Raw genomic sequence first — 12,186 nt, 5'->3', positions numbered from 1 at the left:
TGGAGCAGCCACCTGGTTTTATTCAACATCACAATTTGAAATTTGTGTGCAAATTGGAGAAGTCTCTCTACGGATTAAAACAAGCTCCAAGGGTGTGGTACTCTGCTTTAACGTCGTTTCTGATAGCTGCTGGTTTTCAGCAATCCAAATCAGATTCTTGCCTATTTATATATCATCGACAAGGGACTATTCTTTATTTACTAGTTTACGTTGATGATATAATTATTACTGGGAGTAGTGCTATGCGAATTGAAGCATTCATTAATCAATTGGGTAAAGATTTCTCTATTAAAGATTTGGGGAACCTTCACTATTTTCTGGGTGTTGAGGTCAAGAGAACAGCCACAGGTCTGTTTCTCTCACAACATAATTATATACGTGACCTTCTAGAGAAAGCTCACATGCATGAAGCCAAATCTGCATCTACACCAATGTCTTCGACCATGACCCTCAATTCTTCAGATTCTGCTTGTTTACAGGATGCTACTGTCTATCGAGCTCTAATAGGAAGTTTACAATACCTATTGCTTACAAGACCAGATGTGGCATTTGTTGTTAATAAACTAGCGCAATACACATCAAAGCCGACTGAAAAACATTGGACTGCTCTTAAACGGCTTTTGTGGTATTTGGTTGGTACATTTGATTTTGGCTTGAATCTTTGTAGACAAACTGATGATGATTTACATGCATTCTCCGATGCGGATTGGGCGGGAAATCACGATGATAGGACCTCTACTAGTGCCTACATAATTTTTCTAGGAAAGAACCCAGTTGCCTGGTCTTCAAAGAAGCAGAAAACTATAGCAAGAAGCTCAACTGAAGCTGAATATAAATCTGTAGCCTCCACAGCAGCTGATTTGGCATGGGTCAGAAATTTATTAGATGAATTGCAGTTTCCAAGACCCAAATCTTCGGTGATCTACTGTGATAATTTGGGAGCTACTTATGTTGCAGCAAACCCGGTCTTTCACTCCCGCATGAAACACATTGCCATAGATTATCATTTTGTACGGCAACAAGTGCAAAATGGAACTCTTTGAGTCACTCATATCTTGGCAAAAGACCAACTTGCTGATATGACAACAAAGCCCTTATCTTTCACAGCAATCAGCAATTTCAGAAACAAAATTGGTGTTGCAGACTGTACACCATCTTGCGGGGGTGTATTAGATAAGACAACAACGTAGTTGTTACAAAGACTTATTCAAATTCTATTCTGTTATATTTAGATATATACAAGTTCCTTGAAACAAGGATTAGAAGAGTCTGTAATCATGTATTTAAATTACACTTGTATGTGAATAGATTATCACTTCCTCTAATCGTTTTTAGCTAGCACACTGTTACAAAAGTGAGGGGACATTTAATCTCCCTCAAATCCTAGCACACTGTTATTTATCACTTTAACCATCAGATTGATAGGTCTTTATTAGCAGTTTTAATGAATAGCAAATTGATTTCATTTATATTTCACTCTTAATAACATTTCAAGTGTTGGTGGTCCCTATTCATAATCCAAATTTTTGGTATATTTTATTGAATTTGCATTATAAATATTGGTTAAAATATTTTATTGAAAAATGTTTTATTTTTTTAAAACTTAATAATTCACTAATAATGAATATAAATTGATTATGTCATAATATTCTTATAAAAATAAAAAATATAAATATGAAAAATTGAAATCTTCTATTTTGGAAATTTTCCTGATCTTCGACAGAAAATATTAATATTTCAGATAAAAATTGATTCATTTTCGAACAGCACTATAAAAAAGACCGAAAAAATCTTCCTTAAACCAAAATTCTAAGCTTAGTTAGCTATTTTCTCGGTTCATTACACAAAATATGTAAGGCTCTTTGTCTATTGGAATGGAAATGCGACAGGTCACTGGAGACAGTTAAAGGTTGGCTCCCTCTCAAATAATTTTTTTTTTTATCATTATTTCCGCAAACTGTATATTTCCGGTCATGTTCTTCCACCTAATAAATTATATATTCCAGCGTTTACCTTCGTCAATGGCAGAAATAATATTACAAAGACATAGCAGCTGTATAGAAAACATTAGAAAATTCCTCCTCAGGGAACTACCATGAATTTGCCAAATTGAGATTTCTTGGCAACTTACTATAGAGAAAACCATTTTCAAGAAGATGCCATGCTCGAGTGAGAGAGAGAGCTGATAAATACCTGCTAATGTTTAGAAGAAAGAAGACTACAACATAGTATCAAAAAAAATCTTTTTTAAAAAAAGTAAATTTTCTCATGGCTTCTTTTTCTTCTTCTAAACATCAATGGAGATATGATGTGTTCCTTAGTTTCAGAGGTGAAGACACTCGAAATAACTTTACTAGCCATCTGTATAAAGAGTTGTGTCGAAAAGGAATCATTACCTTCAAGGATGATAGAGAGCTTCGAAAAGGAAAGTCCGTTCCTCAGCAGCTCCCTAAAGCAATACGTCACTCACGAATCTTGGTCGTTATTTTCTCTAAAAATTATGCTGATTCAACATGGTGTTTGAATGAACTTGTACAAATTTTTGAATGCAATAAAACTGAAAGGCAGACTGTTTTGCCCATTTTCTATGATGTGAGTCCATCTGAAGTGAGAAAAAAGGCTGGTAAATTTGGAGAACCCTTCACAGAGTATGAAAAACTTTTCAAAGACAAGATTGAGAAGGTTCAACAATGTAGAGTTGCATTAACAGAGATGGCCAATCTCTCTGGATGGCATCTAAATGGCAGGTCAGACAACTTCTTCTTCATTTTAATTATTAGATTCTTGTTTTGTTTTACTATTGTTATTAAGTTCTTGCCGCTTTTGATCAATCTGATTACATTTAATTAGCAGTTGTAAAACCCGACTTTTACTGCAAAAAAGTTCTCAATGATATGAATGAAAATTATAATTATTCTTAAAGACAGAGAAAATACAAGAGAAAACTTTATTTTTTCTTACTGATCTTGAAAAAACTAATTCAAAATATAATTTCTTTGTAATTGGGTTTTTGTTGAACATATGAGACTCTGCCATTACAGGGATGAGTCGGAGTTTATTCAAGATATTGTTGAAGACATACTCAGCCAATTGAGAAGATCAAGTCATAGCATTGCCAAGGATTTTGTGGGAATGGAGTCTAGGTTGGAGAAAATAAATGATTATCTAGATTTAGGGAACTTGAGTAAAGTTAAAACTATAGGAATATGTGGGATGGGTGGAATAGGTAAAACAACTATTTCTAGTGTTGTTTACAAGGATATTTATTGTCAATTTGAAGGGAGTTGTTTTCTTGAAAATGTTAGAGAATCTTCTGAAAAATATGGTATAGTTTCTTTACAGAAACAACTTCTATCTGCAACATTGATGGATAAAGACATACAAATATATGATGCTTATAGAGGAACTGACGAAATAAGAAATAGGTTGTGTCGTAAAAAGATTTTAGCCATTCTTGATGATGTTGATCAGGTGGAGCAATTAGAGTTTTTGATTGGAAAAAAGGATGAACATTGGTTTGGTATTGGAAGTAGGATCATCATAACAACAAGAGATGAACATCTGTTGAAAACACATGGAGCAGATGAAATATACAGAGTTGAGGAGTTAAGTCAGGATGATGCCTTTAAACTCTTTTGCTCAAAGGCCTTCAAGAATAATCATCACAAGGAGGAATATGAGGAGCTTTGTAACGATTTTGTAAAATATGCCAGTGGCCTCCCTTTAGCTCTTAATATTATAGGTTCCTCTTTGTGTGATAAATCTACGAGGGAATGGAACAGCACATTAGACAGACTAAAAGAAATTCCAAATGAAAAAATTCTGAGCAAGCTTCAATTGAGTTATGATGTGCTTGATGAAGTATCAAAAAAAATATTCCTTGACATTGCATGTTTCTTCAAGGGAATGAGGAAAGAATATGTGATAAAAGTACTAGAAAGCTGTGGATTCTTCCCAGAAAGCGGAATAGGAGAACTCATCGATAAATCTCTCATAACTATACTATGTGGAGGTTTGTGGATGCATGATTTGGTTCAAGAGATGGGAAGAGAAATTGTTCGTAAAGAATCTCGCGAAGACCCAAGCCTACGTAGTAGAATATGGCTTGACAAGGATCTCTATCACGTTCAAGTAAAGGACATGGTAAGTAATACTTATAGTTTTTTTTATAGTATTCGGTAATTAACAAGGTATCTAATTACCCTCAATTGACAGAAAACAGAACAAGTTAAGGCTATAGTCCTGCATTCTTGGAAACAAGAAGAGGAACACTTAAGTGCTAAAGTTTTCTCCAGAGTGAAAGAGCTGAGATTGCTTATACTCCGAAGTGTACCCACCTCTCAGGAAGTTGAATATCTTTCCAATGAATTAAGTTATTTGGAATGGTATAAATGTCCATGTAGAACTTTTCCATCAAATTTTCAACCAGATAAACTTGTCCGGCTCCATATGCAGCACAGCAGTATTGAACGACTTTGGAAGAGATCAATGAAGGTGCGTGTTTCGTGATTTAATTTTCTACCACAATGTTACTTAGTAATTAAATAATCTATTCATTTTTTTCGTATATCTTGTTGTAGCCTATTAAGTTGCTGAAGGTCATTGATCTTAGTTACTCGGAAAGTTTAATTGAGACCCCCGACTTCCGAGGGATCCCAAATCTTGAGGAGTTGAATCTTGAAGGATGTAGGAATCTTCATGAAGTTCACCAATCTATTGGAGTTCTAAAAAGGCTTGTTTTCCTTAACCTGAAAAATTGCGGAAACCTTGTGTCTCTTCCAAGCAGCATGTGTAACTTAAAGTCCCTTAAGAGTCTTATCTTGCGTGGCTGTTCAAAACTTATGAAACTTACAAATATGTTTGAGGATATGAACTGTTTGGAGGTGTTGGATGCAGCTGGAATTGGTATGCAACAACTGGAATTAGCTAAGCAATGGAATTTCCATCTTCTGTCATGGTTGATGCCTTCGACTTGGAAGAATCCAGAGCCTATGGTTATGGCATTTCCTTCAGCTCTACCCTTCTTGAAAGAACTAGACCTTAGTTACTGCAATCTTCCTGAAGGAGCCATTCCTAATGACCTTAGTGGCTTCCCCTTGCTGGAACGTCTCAATCTAAGTGGAAACAATTTTATGACGTTACCCTCAAGCATCAATCATCTTTCCCAACTCCATTGTCTTGAATTATCTAATTGCAAGAAGCTTCAGTCATTACCAGATCTTCCATCGAATATCGTAGGTCTGTATGTGGAAAACTGCACTTCTTTGGAAAGTCTTCCAAATTTGTCTGACAAACCCAATGTGAAGGATTTTCGGATAGATTTCTCATACTGCTCGAAGTTAAATGATAAGCAAGGGACTATTAACGTGGCATTTACATGGCTGAAAAGTTTCCTGCTTTCGTTTCTAAAAATCCGCCGGCTGCTCAGGATACAAGAAATCTGCACAAACATGGATCAATTTAAAAAAATTTGCCGCAAGGTCTAGCTTGAAATCGTTTCTTTCTTTTTATGCCAGTAAATTTTTTATTCTGAAGCACTAACATATTACAGGTAATAAATTTGATGCAGAAAGGAATTTATCCATACAGATCACATTCACTCCCTGAATTCTCTATGTACTTACCTGGAAGTGAAATTCCCGACTGGTTCAACTATCAGAGTTTCAACAGTCCGTTGAAAATATACCTGTCTTCATCTGAAAAATGGTGGAACATTGCAGGTTTTGTTGTTTGTGTTGTGATAACTGAAGACGATGAACCTACTTGTGAATTTGCAGTTTATAGTAAAAACAGGGCTGTTTGGGGCACCACCTATCATCTCGATGATGAAAGATCAGACCATCTATACCTCTTCTTTATTGCCAATCACTTGATTGACCCTTATGAAGAAAAAAGTCCCACCAAGGTGAAGCTAACTTTCGATGAAATGGAAATCAAAAAGTGTGGGATACGCATTGTACATGAGAAAGAAATAGAAGAATTAGTCCAACTTGGTAAACCTTTAGAAAATTTGTATGCTTTTCAGAATTTTGAAGAAATATATAGCCCAAGCCATGAAGAAAATTTTGACAGTGGCGAGGAAGTAAGTACAGAGTTGGAATTCTGGTCAGAGGGAGAGGCAGAGGATATGGAGTTGGGAATCTGCCGCTCAGAGAGAGAGGAAGATCATGTGGAGTGGAAAATCAGCTGCTCAGAGAGAGACGAAGATGATATGGAGTGGGAAATTGGCTCGCCATTGCGAGAGTTTGATTAGTTTTTATCAGGAATTAATGCTGAAAAGGTACTTTAACTGTAATAATACATAAATATTGGTTTAAGCTTGTCGCCTATAAAAGATTCCATCCCTATGAGAATTGTAGTTTAAAGCGGCCCTTGCCGCTCTCGGCTCTTTGGCCCAGTAGCTTCGCGCCACTGACTTGTATAATCAGGGAGACAATTTATTCTCTTAAAATAAAATGTTCATTAATTTAACTATATTACCCTTGACAAAATTCTAGAGATAGTTTAAAAAAACTTTATTAATTATTCCTAGATATTCTCAAAACAATTTATATTTATAAAGAAAATCATTATCTTAAAACGATTTATATTTGTAGATAGAGAAAGTATAATAAGAATATATGAACGACATTTTCAATCTTTAGATTTAAAATTATATTTATTGCAATATATACACATTAATAATAATTATCAAATCCCAAACTAATTTTATATCATAAGATTAATCCTTTTGGTAACCGTCAACTCTTTCCTTTTAAATGCTTCATGTTGAACCAACAACCATAAGAAAACAATTGATAAGATTTAAAGAATTATTAGAAATGCATTTGTCCATGCTAATCAAATACTACAATGTTGAACTAGAATTGAAAACATCACCTGCAGGAAGCTTTTTGATAAATTTAAGAACAGCTTTGACTGTATTTAGAGCAGCAAGTGAACCAAATGTATAAATCGAATTATCTCCTGATTGACTTCCAGCTAAGTCTGACATTCCTCGAATCACGAGCACTGGAAAGCCATTAGACAGGCATGTCTGATGAACAGAAAATAGTATGGTTTATGGTCGAGTTATATATACATTTACTGTTAGACTATATTGTGTCAGTACAACTAAGTATTCATATTAATTACAGAAAATGGAACTTACCATTACTACAGCAGAACTCTCCATATCTGCAGTTGAAGCCTCAAATGTTTTGAAAAGGAAATCTCTATAAGCTGCATTGTCTAAAAAAATATCGGCTGTTGATCCTTTAAGCCCAACAACTAGCTTTGGCTTTTGTGTCAGGCACAAGCTTGAATTAACACATTTATCTAGTTCCATCCCCTGAGGAAATTGTTAAAAATTAAGAACATTACATAACCATTATTAAAAAGATCAAAAAATAAGAAACTGTATCGAAGATTAAGTTAAAAAATCTGAAACAACTTTTGATAATGAAATATGATATTGTATATGAAATTCCTAAAGTTGTCATTCTTACAACTCAAAAAAGCAGAGAGTCTTGTGTACTGAGGATCCACTTTTTAACTACCAAAAAGTTAAACATCAAGGAATCAAAAATTTCATGCAGGGTTAACCTCTAAGCTTGCAGCAAGATGCAGCCAATGCTGGTTTACTTCATCCCAGAACAGTGGCTCCGCCGCATTAGCCTCCTTCACAGAAAAAAATTGCTCATTGCTGTATCCAAGTTTTCCCAGCATATTCAAGCCATCTCCTTGAGGGACATTGTAGCTTCCAATCTTTATCTCAGCAACATCACTTGAGCTTACAGTTCCATTTGGGTTCTGCAAAATCAAGAAATTCTGAACATGTAAAAGATGCATTCTTTTGGGTTCAAGAAAATAATAGTAATTTTCAGTCGCAGGGTTAGCCTAGTAGTAGTAAGTGCATATCTAACTTAGACAAAGACTCGAGTTTGAATCCTCATTTTCAGTACTCTGAAGAAAGAAAGGGAATGATTTATACATACCAGCCAATCCCAAAGGCCAGTGTTAGCAAATTTCTTTGGAATGGAAACATCTCAAATGAACATAGAATTGTTTAAATTGCCAGCTATGCCAAAATGTTTAATGCCAGTCATGTCAAACAGATCCAACATTTGTTTTGTTGCTGCAGCAGCATTCACCTGATTGAACCAACAGCAAATTTTTTTTAATATCAGAAAGCATCACCTCTCATGGTAATATAAATATACATGTATATATTTGAAACTATCCAACAAAAAATATTAAAAAGAATGGAGTTCTCATTAACCAAAAAGAAGAAAAGAAAAATTTTATTCCAAGAATTCCATCCTATTCCCAATCAGGAGCTAACCAAACATATCGAACTAAATCAGAGCCTAATTAACAAAAAAAATAAAAGAAAAGAAAAGGAGAACAAATAAGAAAGGTAAAAGATTTACCAATCCAATCCCACATCTAACATAGATAACTTTCTTCTCATATATTGTTCCCACCCTGAATCTCCTTCCTGCAATTTCACAATATTACTTCCTCTTGCAAAATACGCTATCAGTAGCTATAAATAGTATATTTTACTGAAATAGTTTACCGGAAAGATCCACAAAAGGGTACTTGGGATTAGGCATGAAAGCACCGGTTGCAAAGAAAGCATTCTCCTCAGTTGTATATACAGTAACAAGACCAATATAAGGCCCTATCTTGTTAATTTCCTTGATTTTGATCCAAGAAACTCTTTTCTTTGATGAAACAGCAGCAGACACTAATATAACTTGCAAGAAAATCAAAACCAGCAATAGCATTGTGAAGCATTGTGCAGTTTTTCTTGCAGCCATGGCTGAGTTCCGTGTTGTTTTTTAGCTGAATTTGACAATCCTATATATAATGTTGAATTACTGTAGAATTGTTATATAAATTCATATATTATTTTCTTTCTGAAGCTGTCTCTCATGGACGAATTCTTTCAGTAAAGAAGATCAGACAGAAAAGATTTTGAATAGTATATTCCCATTATTAAAATTTGATTTTATATTATCATTTGTCACATGTTTGAATAGAATAACAGATTTCTTTCAAGTGTAAATAAAATAGGCACATGATTGTCATTTTTCAACTGGTGGTTAAAAACCTCATATTAGACTAATTTGGAGACTGCAAGGCAAGACAAATGAATTAAAAACCTCATCTGATTCTGACACAGAATTGTTTGGAGTTCACTCAGAAACATTTCACCTAACATCCACATTTATAAATTATCACGTGATTCTGATTCCTGAATTCTGCTATGTTCATTTTATAACTAAGTCCACACTAATGCCAAAGAAATAGTAGATCTAATATGCAAGATTTGAAATTAATTATATAGACCAAAACGATCACAAGGTTGGTAGAGAAAGTCTATATGAGAGTTTCTTGCTAATTTCTGACAAATAGCTGGGTTAAATCTTCCAAGTCCAACAGAGAAGACATGGCATTTTTTAATTAGGTTTAACCAGGCTTCAATAGAAGTTTAAAACAATATTGTTAGAATCGATACCAATCTTAGGGATGAATCAGAGAGCAACCTGAGTCGAAAGTGGATTGTACGAATCGGCAGCGAATCGGAATGAATCGCAACAAATCAAGATTCATGTAAAATATTAAAAAAAAAAAAAAAAAACTAAAATATGGGCCCAAATGCAAACATAGGAGGAGATTAAACTTCACATATATTAAAAAAAAAATTAAACGACGCAATGTCTGAAAGACAGAATCAACAATACCTGGTTGGCTTACCATGGTTATTTTGAACTTAGGAACAATACAAATTATTAAGTTTATTTAGTATATGATTGATATTAAAATTTTCTATGTGAAGTAATGAGAAAATTAATAATAATTATTGGATAACTATTCCAGCTGTATTCTGTTAATAGAGATAAATATAGTTTGTATTGTATTATATCTGTAACACCTAAATTCTCTCTACAATGTATTATAAATAGGAGTATTCTGTATCAATAAGACATACAAGAGAAATATTATTCATAACCGCCTTACATGTTATCAGAGCCTTAGGGTTCCAAATTCTCTTCTTCTTTTTTTTTTTTTTTTTTTTTTCTGTCTTCCGTCTTTTCTTTGCGTTTTCCGTCTTTTCTATCATAATGGTCACTCCTCCCTCAACACCTCCTTCCATTACTCAGAATACTGGTGTGTCGTCTTCTTCTGCTATTCCTTCTATGACTCATCCTTCCTTTTCTGTTTCAAATATCAGAAATTATGTCAGTGAAACCCTGTCTTTCATAAACTATCTGGTGTGGAGATCACTTATGGTAGCCGTGCTTCAAGGGTACAATGTCTATGGTCATATTGATGGTTCTGAACAATCTCCTGCTGAGAAAATTACTGTGGATGGTGTTTCGATACGTAATCCAGAGTTTGTGTCATGGAAGCAAGTTGATTCTCTTGTCCTCTCATGGATCCAAGCTACGGTTAATTCTGAAATTTTGAGAAGTCTTATTAAACCTAATGTCACACTTACAGCGAAGCAAGCCTGGGATTCTATTGAAACTCTGTTTAAAGATCAGGCACATGCCAAGCTCCTTCAATTAAAGGCAGAATTCTACAGTGTTACTAAGGACACTCTTTCGATTGATGAGTATTTGCAAAAACTCAAAAGTCTTTATGATTCTCTCTGTACTATTGGGTATCAAATTGGAGAAGATGATCTGGTCATGCAGGTTCTTGAAGGATTACCAACTGAATATGAGAATGTGGTTATAAGCCTCACCAGCAAAACACCTCTTCCGAATTTTGTTGAAACTCGGACTGCTTTATATTTGCAAGAGCTCAGGATAAAGAATCGAACAAAAAGGCAGGCCTCGTCTACAGCAACGTCTGTTTCTCAAACTGCTCTTGTTGCTGTCGATCGGTCACCAACAAATAATAACAATTCAAGTTGTGGAAGAGGTGGTCGAGGATACAATCAAAACCAGAATTCTTATGATTCTTACAATCGTGGACGTGGCAGGCGAGGTAGAGGCAGAAGAGGACAATCCTATCCACAGCAATCATTTTCCAATCCTTACTATACAGCAAATTATAACACTGGAATTCTTGGAGCACGACCGCCAGTTTCGCACATTATACCTCAACAAGTAAATCAATCTGTTCAGTGTCAAATCTGTTCTGAATTTTCTCATTCAGCACGTGATTGTCCCTTCTTTCTGCGTCAGTCTCAATCATGTCCATCTGGTTATAATCAATCATATGCAGCTTTCAATCTTCAAGAACCTGTGCCAACTCCATGGTTACCCGATACTGGGGCTACTTCTCATATGACTGGCAATCCAGGTATTCTTAATAATGTTCAATCCTATCAAGGTCATGATTCTGTTAAGTTTGGTAATGGGTCCTCACTTCCAATTACTCATGTTGGTAATTATATGTTGTCTACTCCTTCCTCTAATTTTCGTCTTAAAAATGTTCTGGTTGTTCCTTCAGTTGCTCGTAATCTTATTTCTATTAAAAAGTTTACTCGTGATAATAATTGTACTGTTGAATTTGATCCTTTTGGCTTTTGTGTGAAGGATCTGCGGACGCGGAATCCTCTTCTCAGCTGCAGTAGTCCTGATGATCTTTATGAGTTTCCTCCTTCGTTGTCTTCGTCTTCTGGTTTGTCAAGTCATGTTGCGTTTCAAGATTCTCCCGTGTTATGGCATCGTCGTTTGGGTCATTATAGCTCGTCTATTTTGTCCAGAATTTTTCATTCTTCTAGTTTTAATAAAATAAGTTGTAATGCTTGTCAATTGGGTAAGCATACAAGGCTGCCATTTTCTGATTTTCATGTACAAGCTTCTGCTCCTTTTACATTAATTCATTCCGATGTCTGGACGTCTCCTGTCTTGTCTTTTAGTGGCTTTAAATACTATGTGGCGTTTATGGACAATTTTTCTCGTTATGTATGGCTTTTTCCAATGAAACGCAAGAGTGATGTTTATCAAATTTTTGTTGAATTTGCAATGTTTATCAAAACTCAATTTCATTGTATGATTAAGGTTTTGCAGTGTGACGATGAAGGTGAATATACAAGTTCTTTACTTCAAGATTTTGCAAGGGAAAATGGTATAAAACTTCAATACTCATGTCCTTATACCCCTCAATAAAACGGGGCAGTAGAAAGGTTGCATCGCATACTTATTACTGTGGTTCGCACATTGTTGAGTCAAGCATGTTTAC

The 12,186-nt window shown here is 34.9% G+C and overlaps 1 protein-coding gene and 1 pseudogene across 1 annotated transcript; one reads left to right on the top strand and one right to left on the bottom strand.

The window, feature by feature from the left end:
* The first annotated feature begins 2,251 nt into the window (after positions 1-2,251).
* On the top strand, positions 2,252-6,423 carry LOC105649604 (TMV resistance protein N). The gene is made up of 5 exons (XM_089722679.1): positions 2,252-2,747; positions 3,042-4,143; positions 4,216-4,494; positions 4,581-5,480; positions 5,570-6,423. The coding sequence occupies exons 1-5, from the start codon at positions 2,269-2,271 to the stop codon at positions 6,251-6,253; spliced, it is 3,444 nt and encodes a 1,147-aa protein (XP_089578805.1). The 5' UTR covers positions 2,252-2,268; the 3' UTR covers positions 6,254-6,423.
* Positions 6,424-6,847: 424 nt separating this feature from the next.
* On the bottom strand, positions 6,848-8,804 carry LOC149495838 (bark storage protein A-like; annotated as a pseudogene).
* Positions 8,805-12,186: the final 3,382 nt, after the last annotated feature.

This window comes from Jatropha curcas, chromosome 6, assembly GCF_041381405.1.
Source record: "Jatropha curcas cultivar XTBG-Jc1 chromosome 6, XTBG_Jcur_1.0, whole genome shotgun sequence".
NCBI classification, from domain to species: Eukaryota; Viridiplantae; Streptophyta; class Magnoliopsida; order Malpighiales; family Euphorbiaceae; genus Jatropha; species Jatropha curcas.
The sequence above is the reverse complement of the archived record's forward strand: the minus strand, read 5'-3'. Positions and strand labels throughout refer to the sequence as shown.